Source organism: Gadus macrocephalus, chromosome 10 (assembly GCF_031168955.1).
Source record: "Gadus macrocephalus chromosome 10, ASM3116895v1".
Taxonomy (NCBI): Eukaryota; Metazoa; Chordata; class Actinopteri; order Gadiformes; family Gadidae; genus Gadus; species Gadus macrocephalus.
The window spans coordinates 4861554-4874053 of record NC_082391.1 but is presented as its reverse complement, the minus strand read 5'-3'; the positions used below and the strand labels follow the sequence as shown (position 1 = coordinate 4874053).

The 12500-nt window shown below is 52.5% G+C and overlaps 1 protein-coding gene across 1 annotated transcript in view; it reads right to left on the bottom strand.

Moving 5' to 3' along the window:
* Positions 1–12500, bottom strand: part of aff2 (AF4/FMR2 family, member 2) — a 37903-nt gene that overhangs the window by 13506 nt on the left and 11897 nt on the right. The window contains exons 4-11 of the mRNA XM_060063746.1: positions 10862–10967; positions 10111–10261; positions 8476–8751; positions 6949–7162; positions 4348–5790; positions 4103–4218; positions 1062–1323; positions 1–44 (exon numbers count right to left, since the gene is read on the bottom strand). The exon at positions 1–44 is cut by the window's left edge and continues 93 nt beyond it. Of these exons, the coding sequence (XP_059919729.1) occupies positions 1–44; positions 1062–1323; positions 4103–4218; positions 4348–5790; positions 6949–7162; positions 8476–8751; positions 10111–10261; positions 10862–10967 (2612 nt within the window). The remainder of the gene's footprint in view (positions 45–1061; positions 1324–4102; positions 4219–4347; positions 5791–6948; positions 7163–8475; positions 8752–10110; positions 10262–10861; positions 10968–12500) is intronic.

Sequence of the window (12500 nt, the reverse complement as noted above, 5' to 3'; positions counted from 1 at the left end):
TGGTAACCGTCTCCGCAGGGCTTGTGGCCATAGCTTTCCACCTCCTGCAGGTGAGTAGGTACAGGTGGAGAGGTATCACGTCCCTGGCCTATGCAGTGAAACCCCTTCAATGAGAAGTATGGAGGCCTTTTGTAAATTGGCACAAGTATTAATAGTTGACATAAGTCTTGCAATGGTTTACATGACATAAAAGTATAGATTTACAGTCTAGATAAAATCACAATAAGCATAAGCAATAAAATCTGTAATTTAGTTATATTCAGTTCAATATCAATGGGTATGGTGTAAGCTGTGAATTATGGCTTTTATCATAGCTTCGGCAATAAAAGGAATAATCTATAGGTAAAATGTAAATTTGTCTGTTTGTCCCATTGTCACAGTTTAACGTGTCGCATGTCCCTTTGTCATGTGAAGCATGACGAAAAGTAATTGATTTTGTATCAGAGTAAACCTGCCATTGATTTAAGGAACCAGCTGTTGGATAAAACAACACCCGCTGTTTATATGAAGCTAGCTGTGTTATGTAACTAGATAAAACTACACCTGCTGGTTATATCAAGCAAGCTGTGTTATGCAGCTAGTCTATTGTTCATGGTCAGCCATGTCTCTGTATGGAATAGTGTCAATGATAGACCACTTCTGAGCCAAGTCACCTCCCAGCATATCAGATGTACCTGACACAAATTACCAAAATAAATGTTCACGAGCAAGCTAAACCTTTGCCAATTTAAAATGGATACTTATATCTTTTCCATCCCATTTGAAAAACTGCGAAATTAATCTTTTCACCCTAAGCTATCTACAACTAACCCTGCTAGTTATAGTAGTGACGTGACAGACCTAACCATGGTTATACTGACAGCTAAGCCTCAGCTAGCCTCAGCTAGGAGTAAGGACTAATAGCAGCCATTCACTACCCTCATGTTCCCTCTCGCAGCATAATAGGATTAATTGAACAGACAACTCAAAACGTCAAGGTTGGTTCTAAGTTAAAACTGAGCGATTAAATCCATTTCAGCGTGTGGTTTGTGAGAGAATAAGGGCTGAGATGAAGAACTCACGCTGGTGTTCTTGGCCTTGGCTTCAGCCCTCCGGTGCCTATGTGAGGAGGAGGAGGAGGAGGAGGAGGAGGAGGAGGAAGAGGAGCCGGTCTCCTGACCGAGGGAGGGCCCCACGTCACAGGTGCGCTTCCGAGAGACTGGAGGAGGAGGAGGAGGAGGAGGAGGAGGTGGAGGAGGTGGAGGCGGGTCATCGGACAGCGGGGTTAGGAGGGGAGGGAGGAGCTTGTCGTCACGGCGCCGAGACTGCTTCCTGTTTAGAGAGCTGAGGAATACACACGAAAACACACACGCACCCACAAACGCACACACACACAGATGGACGCACACACACACACACGCACAGATACAAACGCACACACACACACACACAATCACACACATACACAAACACACGCACAAACAAACAGACACACAGACAAGACACATTAATAAATGAGCCCCATACGTTGGCAGCAGCACGTGCACCGGGCCTGGTGCGGCAGCAAAACGTTGTTTATCGGCGCTGCCATCATCTGTGTCAGACTGCGCATAATGAGGCCCGCTCCCTACTTGAAGAAGCAAACCTGCGGCGTCGCTGACCTTTAAATTATTGGCTGTGCCTTCAGCCGCTTCCTGCTCCCCCCATTATGTTCACGCGTTCCCGCCGCCAACACATTATGCTCCGTGCTCAGCTCCGCCACGCGGCGGCGGCGGCAGCATAAACAACGGGACATCAAACCGGAGCACACACACGTTGTTGAACGCCGCGATCAAGCCCCGAGGTTTAATTAGAGGGGCTGCTTGGCAGACGCCGGCGCCGGCAGCAGCAACGCCGCATCAAAGGCGGGCTGCTCCCCGTCAGACGCGGGAGCACGTGGATGACCTTATTCACACGCCGTTCATCACTGTACTCCTTAGTAGGCGCCGCGCACGCCAAGGTTATCCGTCAGATGTTTAAACAAACAGAAAGTTGTTAACAACTCTCGAACACTGTGCTGGTGGCTTCGCGCCACACTGTCTGGCACGCGCCGGCCCCGGCCGAGTGTGTGTGTGTGCACTGTGTCAGAATCGATTCCTGATTCACGAGGAGACACACACACACACACACACGGCGGCGACCACCCCGCGCTGTGTCGGATCAATGTGGGACAGAGGACGCCACCGCCCGCGCCGCGCGGTGCTTTTGAGCGGCGGGCGGGGGGCCTGTGTCAAGAGTGTTTAAAGGAGAGTTTGTAATCCCGCATCCGCTCGTTTCTGAAATGATCTCAAATGACTGGAACCCGGCGCCGCGTGTTGCTTACGCTAAACCACATTACGCTAATGACTCTGCAGCACTCCACTCCGTCTTTTGTGCGCTGGTGCCCTTTCCCGCTGATATCTAATATTGTTGTGGCTCTCCTGTTTTAGCAACAGCAGAGATATTGTTGTTCTGCACCCCCGCCATCCCCCGCCTCCCCCCCCCCCCCCCCCCCCCCCCCCGCTCTCTCCATGGGGGCCGGCTGTGGGAGGGAAAGTGCTGAGGCTGCACTAGGACGCCCCGGGCCCCTACATTGGTGATCACACGCACACACACACACACACACACACACACACACACACACACACACACACACACACACACACACACACACACACACACACACACACACACACACACACACACACACACACACACACACACACGACGCACACTAACACACACACAGTACAGCTGCTAATTAGTCTTTGTCTCTGGTTATGAGTGTGTGTCTGTGTGTGTGAATGTGTGTCTTTGTGTTACTGTGTGTGTGTGTGTGTGTGTGTGTGTGTGTGTGTGTGTGTGTGTGTGTCTGGGTATGCTCCTATTTGTATCTTATGTTGGCTCCTCTGTAATGAATCTGTTTGCGTGTATTTTTATGAGTTTGTTTCTATCTATGTGCCTGTGTGGGCGTGCATGTGTGTTATTTAATAGTGCATGTATTTGCTGGCATACACATCAACATGCTTTGCCATCTAGATGCCCTTGTGGGTACCTTTTGATGTTTTGTGTGTGTGTGTGTGTGTGTGTGTGTGTGTGTGTGTGTGTGTGTGTGTGTGTGTGTGTGTGTGTGTGTGTGTGTGTGTGTGTGTGTGTGTGTGTGCGTGCGTGCGTGCGTGCGTGCGTGCGTGCGTGTGTGTGTGTGTGTGTGTGTGTGCGTGCGTGTGTGTGTGTGTGTGTTGAAACAGCCAGGACATGCAGTGTCGGCGAGTGACACCAAGGTCTTAACCTTGGACACGTCCCTCATCTTTTCTCTCCATTTCTTGCATCTTCCCTTTAAACTGTCAGAAAAGGACCCATTAAAAAAATAAAGAAATAAATACACAAACGCTAACACAGCCGCTGTCACCATAAGGCGGATTTACGGAGACAGCCCGCATAATCTGCGTTTAAATAATTCAAATGGAAAGCAGGGTTTCCGGCGGTTTGTGTCGTTCTTCGGTCACAATGTGCGATTTAAAGTAATCTTTCCCGCCACCTCTGTTGCCCTATTAAAAAATGTAAGCCCTCTCGTTTGAAAACAACACGCTGAGGAAATAATGTACCCATATAACAGGAAGGGTTTCCTCTTGTGGAGGTGAAGCGGCCTTCAGCGGTCTGATCAGGGGCGCGGGCCAGCTGGGAGCTCTCTGCTCTGGAACAATGAGCCACAGCGTTTGAAACGTTCCCCCGGTCCGTTTGAATATTCATGATGCCGTTGAGGGTCACTAAGAGTGACCCCTGAACCCGGTTGTTAGCAAAATACCTCTCTGCTGTTGGTGGAAGTCTAAAAAGACAAATACCAGGTATGCCTTTTATTATATGATGTTTTTATTTATAATTTATTCTACTTAATTATATTCTCCTGGGTTCCCTATAAAAAAAATACAAGGAAAGACGGCTAAGTTGACCTAAAATTAGATTTTGTTTGTTGATGCAACGCATGTTTTCCGTTCACTTTAGGCCAGGGCTGCAAGGTGTTAGACAGATATGTGAAAGGCGTTGAAATGGCTGTCTATCTCAGCATGGGTGCGTGTGTGCATGCACTTCACGGAGCAGCACTCACCCTGTGGGGCCGTTCTTGTGTGTGTGTATGGGGGAGATGCAGGGTGGGAGGAGCTTGCAGTCTTTGTCCAATCGGAGCCTCTTGCTTCCGTTGACTGACGGCTCGCTGTGATCCGACTGGCGTTGCAAATGGCAGGAAAAAAGAGAGAGAAAATAAAACAACATTAAATAATGGCGCAAACAGATCGACGACGCGTCTGAATCAAGCAGGGATTCGGAGAGAGCGCGTGTACTTCCTGTCCTCACCTTGTGTTTCCTCTTGCTCTTGCTGCCGTGCTTCTCCGTGGGGGCGGGTGCGTGGCCGGCCGCCTGCCTCTTGTGTTTGCTGCTGTTCTCCGCCTTCTCCGCCCGTCTGGGCGGCCAGGGCGGGGCGGGGCCCTGTTCCTGTGTGGGGGGGTCGTCGCGGCCCCCCGAGATTTGGCACGGCTTCTCCTTGTCCCGCGTCGCGGCCCGCTCCCTGTCCCGTTCCCCGGGCGCCAGGCGGTCCCGCACTTCCTCACGCTCGCCCTGCCTTGTCTCCCTCTGCCCCTCTGGCTCCTGCGTGTCCCTCTCTCTCTCCTCCTCCTCCTCCGTCCTTTCCCTCTGCAGTGGCCGGCCCGGCTTCTCCTTCTCCTTCACGGCGGGGGGCCAGTCTCTCTCCTCCTGCTTCAGCCTCTCTCTGTCCTTCTCCCTCTCCTTCACCAAGGGGGGCCACTCTCTCTCCTCCTGCTTCAGCCTCTCTCTGTCCTTCTCCCTCTCCTTCACCACGGGGGGCCACTCTCTCTCCTCCTGCTTCAGCCTCTCTCTGTCCTTCTCCCTCTCCTTCACGGCGGGGGGCCAGTCTCTCTCCTCCTGCTTCAGCCTCTCTCTGTCCTTCTCCCTCTCCTTCACGGCGGGGGGCCACTCTCTCTCCTCCTGCTTCAGCCTCTCTCTGTCCTTCTCCCCGGCGCCAAGCCTCTCCTTCTCGCCCCCCCTCGACCTCACGCCCTCCCCCTGCCTCTCCCTCTCCTTGTCTCCCTCCCTCTCCCTGGCCCCCGCCCTCGACCTCTCCCCGCCCGCCGGCGGGCCCCCGGACCCCGGCCCCTGGCCGGGCACCCTGCCCAGCAGGCTCAGTTCAATCTTCACCCAGAGTCTCTGGCACTCGGGGGGCTCTCGGAGCGGGGACAGGGGCGGGTCGTGGCCCAGGGTGGGAGGGGGGGACAGGGGGTCCGGGTCCTTGCACTGCTTCCCCCTGGACCCCGCGGGCTCGGGGGCCGAGGTGCTGAACGCCCCGCCGAGGTCCGGGAGGTTCAGGGACAGACAGCCGCCACTAGAGGCGCCGGCGCTGCTGCCGCTGCTGCTGATGCTGATGCTGATGCTGTTCTTACTGCCGGCGCCGCCGCTGCTGCTCGCCGCGCCGCCGACGGCCGCGGAACCGCCGTGGTCTTTGACCCGGAGTCCTTTGCCCCCGAACGCCCCCTTACCGCCGCCGCCGCCGCCGGGGGCGGTAAGGGGGCGCTCGGGGTACGAGGGTGCTAGCGCGTGTGCCTGGGCGTCAGCGACCGTCGCTGTGCTCTGAGCCGCGCGCGGGGCGGCCGGGAGCTTGGCTCCGCCCTCCGGGTCGGAGTGGCATTCCGGCGAGGAGGAGGAGGAAGAGGAGGAGTCCGTGTCGACGAACTCCCGGGACTTTGGCGTGATTTTGCTGCTGGGGCCGCGGTGCTTGCGCTTGTCCTGTTAGGCGGGAGGAAAGGGGGAAGGAGGAGAATGAGTTCAGGATCGGACCGAGCGGTGTCTTTGTATTACGGACTGCTAGCCTGGAGTCCAAATGTGTTCTTTACAGTTTTGTTTGTTTCTTCCCGTCTTACTTTCTGCGACTGGGAGGCCTGGAGCTTGCTACTCACTAACACCAGCGCATTCTGCTCAGTGGGCTCTCGTTTCTGCGCGTAATGTATTCATAGAAGCGCAGAGCGATAACTTGTTAAAGGATCACAACAATGTCTGTGCCCGCTCTCGCTGTCTATCTTCCAGTGGAGCAATAATGAAAACTAGCAGGCGTTTAGACAGTAATGCAACAATAATCATTCCATTTTCGTGTAATTCAGTTTTATGACTCCTTTTAGTTTCATGACCAATTACCAAGAGACTGAGGGATACATTATGGGATGGATAGACGGCAGCAAGCTGCGGTCTTGTATGAAGTTTGGTATCTGGTTTGACGTGTTTATACTTTTGTCTGTCAAAGTTGATACGCCAGTGTGGTTTTATAGGGCGGGGATATGATGATTAAGACTAATTTATAGACCTGTAATGTTAATAGAAGAGACACAGAGGTTGAGATTACATGGTATGTTCCCATAAAGAGACTGGGCATGTTTCTGTGGAAGTGTTTCGTTTTTGGGTAAATGTGGGATTGTTTCAGCTTAATCGTGTTTCTCGTTATGTTTTTTCATTGTTCCCACCTGAACTACAAAAACAGTTTTATGGTAATCTCAAGCAAAGTCCCAAACAAATAATTTAACTTGTAAACATGTTAAGCACTGCAGGGGTTATTATCATTCTGAGGTAGATCTTTTTAGCACATAAACACACACACACACACACCCACGCACACACATGCACACATATACATACACACACACAAACTAACACCACACACACACACACACACACACACACACACACACACACACACACACACACACACACACACACACACACGCTCACAGACCAACAACTCCCCCCCCCACACACACACGCACAAACACCATTTTGAACAATCATGTTTGTCTGAGAATTTAAATTACTAAAGAATGTTGTTGCCATTTTAACACCGCTCCCTTCCTTCCTTCCCCCCCCCCCCTTCCCCGCATACATCCACACACACACTACCTGACTCAGACTCCCAGCAGGCATTGCGGCGGGGGTAAGCTGGGGTGTGGGTGCTGGTGGTGGGGCCGTGGTGGCGGGGCCAGTGGTGCTGCCCCTGGGTTCTTTCCTGGGGGCCGACTTGCTGCCGGTGGGGGTCTTGGGCCCCCGTGGCCGGGTCACGCTCTGGGTCTCCGAGCTGGGGGGGGCTGGCAGCTCTTTATCCCTTGCGGCTGGGCTGGGGGGGGGGGGGGGGGTCAGGGGGGGAACACATTGTTCATACACGTCAATAAGGAGGGACGCTGGTGCTCAGAACTCAACAGCTGAAGGTGTTGTAACCAGGAGGTTGCTAGTTCGATCCCCGGCTCCTCCTAGCTTAGTGTCGAGGTGTCCCTGAGCGAGACGCCTCACCCTGACTGCTCCTGACGAGCCAGGTGTCGGCCTGTATGGTTGACTCCGCCGTCGGTGTGTGAATGTGTGAATGAACCGTTGTAAGTCGCTTTGGATAAAAACTAGTGCTGTCAAGCGATTAAAATAATGAATCGCGATTAATCGCATTAATGTCATAGTTAACTCACGATTGTAATCGCAATTTTTTTTCTATGCTAAATATCCCTTGATTTCTTTGTCAAATTAATTTTTCTAATTTTTATGCTCTTATCAACATGGAGAAGTGCATCGGCTTGCCTTGTGCAAATGTTTTTTTTATTGATAACAACATTGGCATATAATGATCAAAACATGACGATACAAAAAAAAAAACGATAGTGCAATTAAACGATGAACATACAAACATAATGCCTTGAACATAGCAGTCAGGCTACTGCTTCTTTGTTTTGAGAAAGAAAAAATAAATAAAAAATTGGTTTGCGTTAAAGCCGTTAATAACGCGTTTACGCGCACTAATAAAAACATATGCTAAATGCCCTGTATGTAAACGACTCTGTACTGGGACCCGGCTGGGGTCTGGCCTTCAGCCTTCAGCACGTTGAGCCCATTCTGAGAATAACGAACCAACGACCATCAGCGCAACGTTTCAGCACATTTCTTGCTTGAAAATGATCCATTTATCACTTTAATCCAACCTGACCGCCGATGAGTTCAGAGGCGTCGTTGAGGAGCAGGCTGGGGTCTGGCATGTTGCTCTGAGTCTAGGACGCCCACAGAGAGGGGCAGTGTACCAAGAGCCTTCTGGATGGGAGTAAAACATCCTGCCCCTCCCCCCACTCATCTATCCATCCATCATCCCCCCTCACCCCCTCCTCCCCCCCTCCCTCTCCCCCCCCCACCCCCCCTCCCTCCCTCTCCCTCTCCCCCTCAACCCTCCCTCCACCCCCCTCCCTCCCTCCCTCCACCCCCCCTCCCTCCCTCTCCCTCCCTCCCCCGCCCCTCCCTCCCTCCCTCTCCCTCCCTCCCCCGCCCCTCCCTCCCTCCCTCTCCCTCCCTCCCCCACCCCCCCCTCCCTCTCTCCCTCTCTCCCTCCCCCTCCCTCCCCCTCCCTCCCCCCCCCCTCCCTCCCTCCCTCTCCCTCCCCCCCCCCCACCCCAGTACCTGTGCTGGTGAGCTCTGGTCCAGACGGGCTGGCTGTGGTTCTGCGGTTCCTCCTTGGCTCTGGTCCAGGGGGGCTGGCTGTGGTTCTGCGGTTCCTCCAGGCTGCCGGCCCTCTCGGTTCTCCGGGGCTGCTTCTTGCCCGTGGTGGTCCTCCTAGAGGCCGGCCCCTCGGGGGCCGACGGCACCGCCGGCGACAGACGCATCTTGCACGACCTCTGACCCTCTGCTGTGGCCTTCGGGACCTGCTTGCCCTTGACCTTCTCTCTGCCTGAAGAGCTGGGGGGTGGGGCAGGGGGGGACACACACAAAGGCAATCAGAGGAAGTGAGCGCCACTGTCGTGCTCTTGTTGAAAGTAGTTGGAAACGGGTCGCTTTTAACTCACTTTATTTGTTAAAGTATTTCGGTATGCTAACTATGAAGCAAAAGGAGGGAGGGAATGTATCTAACACTTGTAGAGAGAAATACCGAGAGCTACTTCGAGCCCCGGGCTTAGGCCCGAGGCTCTCTGCGGGGCGCTTATGATTCTCTGACCTCCTCTGGCTCCGGTCGCTGAAAATGGACCAAGTAGGCGTGGCCTATGTAAAGTGGGCGTGGCCTATGTGACGTCTTAGCTGCAGCTTCCGGGTCGGTCTTAAAGATGCTGCCTTCTGTGGCTGGGGTAGTTATTACAGCTTGTATGTTTGATCCTGCTCCCTTGTGTCTGTGTGGGAGTAATGCAGCTCGTGTGTTCGATCCTGCTTCCTAGTGGCTATGTGGGGGTAATGCAGCTTGTGTGTTCGATCCTGCTTCCTAGTGGCTATGTGGGGGTAATGCAGCTCGTGTGTTCGATCCTGCTTCCTAGTGGCTATGTGGGGGTAATGCAGCTCGTGTGTTCGATCCTGCTTCCTAGTGGCTATGTGGGGGTAATGCAGCTCGTGTGTTCGATCCTGCTTCCTAGTGGCTATGTGGGGGTAATGCAGCTTGTGTGTTCGATCCTGCTTCCTAGTGGCTATGTGGGGGTAATGCAGCTCGTGTGTTCGATCCTGCTTCCTAGTGGCTATGTGGGGGTAATGCAGCTCGTGTGTTCGATCCTGCTTCCTAGTGGCTATGTGGGGGTAATGCAGCTTGTGTGTTCGATCCTGCTTCCTAGTGGCTATGTGGGGGCAGCTTATGTGCTTAAAATACGTAACGCCACCGACGCTATCATTTAGATCCGGTGGTTTTCACACCATGCTGGTGTCACCGTCAGTACGGAGCCATAATGTCGACAGTATATGAAGAGTTATTTGCAGTCATGGCAATCCGTCCGTCTTGCTGTTGTACAACTGTCGGTGAACTCTGGATACAACGCACTGCATTGTTTTTTTGGGTCATCTTCGTGTCAGCCAAAGCCCATAGAAATAATTTAAATAGTACGGCAACACTTATTTGTGTTTCAAGGGTAAATTTGACACGGGTCTACTTTTCTCTTTCTTTTTTTTGTGGCTGGGAAAATCACAGGAAACCCTGAGAGCACATCACTTAGTTCATCCATTATTCATCCTCCATTATGCATTCATTTATTCATACAAAAGTGTTTTGTCGCTTTTTGCTTCCTCTGACGTCGAGGAGAAAAGAGGAGCGGTATCCGGACACGAATCGGAGGGCTGTGGTACCAGAAGAGGGGCCGGGGGTCCTTTTGGTCCGCGGGCTGCGCCGGGGCCAGGGTGGGGGGGTTGGGGGCGCAGGGCTTCGTCTTGCCGGTCGTCCCCAGCCCCAGGGCCTCCCGCCCTGGGGAGAAGCTCACAGATCCCACGGTGACGGTGCCTGGAGTGACCAGGGGAGGGGGAAGAGTGGCGGTTAAGGCTTGAATTATGTTGTGTTATTCACAACCAAGTGGTTCTAACACACCCGGATCACACCTTTAATACGTTCACTGTGCATGCAAAAACTGAAAAAGGATTTGTCTGAAGGCAAAACAATCAGATCACCGTTATATGTTACCAATATGCAATTTTATTTGATTGACTTTAAATGACCGCAGGCCTGTAAATATCGCCAATACGAAAAGGGACAGTGTCCAAAAAGGCCCCTATTGTTAATTAGTTAATTAGTCGTCAATGATTAATTGTCAAGTGGTTAAGACTCCCAGGTGTATAGTTAAACAATCCAGAAAAGAACGCATTTCTACCATCATTGTACTAGTAGTTAAAATGAACTTTTAAAAGGCCCTTTTATCCGGATCAGTTCACTGTGAAATGAGCCCGTCTATCATCTCATTAAACGATGCCTCCAGGTTGAACGCAGACCCTGAGGTTTGAACCCAGCCCACCATCCTAATCCCTAGACCCCCCTGTATTAACCCCCATGGTTTGGATCCTGTAAACACCACCCCCACCACCACCCCCTCCCCATCAGAGTGCAGACCTGTGTGGGGGTGCTCCGTCTGCGGGGGTCCCAGGGGCTTGCTCTGGGGCTGGACCTTGTTCAGCCAGCTGTCCAGCTGCCACTTGTTTGCGGACGGAGGTTCCGGCTGGACGGACGGAGAAGGACCAGGGTGGAGGAGCAGAGGAGGAGGAGAGAGGAAGAGGAGGAGAGGGAGAGAGAGGAAGAGGAGAGGGGATGAGAGAGGGAGGAGAGGAGGAGGAGGAGAGGAGGAGGAGAGGGAGAGAGAGGAAGAGGAGGAGGAGGAGAGGGAGAGATAGGAAGAGGAGAGAGGAGAGAGGGAGGAGAGAAGAAGAGGAGAGAGGAGGAGAGAGGAGGAGAGGAGGAGGAGGAGTGGAGGAGGAGAGAAGGAGGAGGAGAGGAGGAAGAGAGGGAGAGGGAGAGGGGAAGAGAGCGAGGGAGGGAGATAGGAGAGAAGAAGAGAGGAAGATGAAGGGAGGGGGAGAAGAAGAGAGGAAGAGAGGGAGAGAGGGACGGAGGGAGAGAGGAAGAGAGGGAGAGGAAGATGAAGAGAGGGAGAGGAGTGGAAGAGGAGAGGAAGAGAGTTGAAGAGGTAGAGAGGGGAAGAGGAGTAGAGGAGAGATGAAGAGAATAGGAGAAGAGGAAGAGGGGAAGAGGAAGAGGGGAAGAGAGGGAATGAGGAAGTGAATAAATGAGCAAACGAGAAACAAACAAAACAAAAAAACAAGAGAATCCAAAAGAAAAAAAGAAGCAGTGAATGAAAAGAGGAAAGAAATACAAGAAGAAAGAAAGAAAGAAAGAAAGAAAGAAAGAAAGAAAGAAGGTAAGAAAGCCAGAGAGCAGACAAATCAGGTCGTAGAAGAAGAGTGCAAGGCGAGGTGAAAGAAGAAAAGGAACAGCGGGAAGAGGAGAAAGGAGAGACACACACAATACATCTCAGATGGCTTCACAGCATTGAAACAGACGAGCCGCTGTCCAGGTTGACCCTGCTAACAACTCGGCCAGCGCCCTAAGGAAGCAGGGCCCTCCCTCATTGGGTAAAGAGCCTCGGCTCGCTCCCTCCACGCGTCCTCGCTCTGGTCCTCTGTGAGGGGCCTTAAGAGAGCTCCGGAGCCACACGCACTCCGATGGATCATGTTTTGAAGAAACCGTGCGGTAGATCAATACGAAGGGAAGACAGAGTACGGGCGCTTTTGTCTCTCGAAAAAAACAGCATCACTTGGCCCGTGGTCTGCCTTTGTTGAATCGTTCTTTATCGTTAGTTTTACCTCAGATAGAGAGCAAAAACGTCTATACAACCTCCCACGAACAAATAACCCCAAAAAGTACATTATCATTTCAGCAAGCCTTGATAGAAACAACTTAAAATCGGTTGAACAAAAAAGGGAATAATAAACACCATCCACACAACAGTCGCTAAATGCGATAAGCGATTTAGAGGATTGACAACGGTTTTCAATACGCTAAGCCATCAGCACTGTCAATTACGCTAACGCCGCCGCTGTGAGCCCCTGAATGGGCTGCGTGTTATGAAGTCAATCAGGACCGCAGCACGCCTCTCCCTCATATCGCCAATAAACACATTGATTGTGTGTGGCTAATAGATCCAGCAGGGAGCCCGTCCCTGCGCTCGCTCTCATTTGTTTTTCCCTCTCTTTTA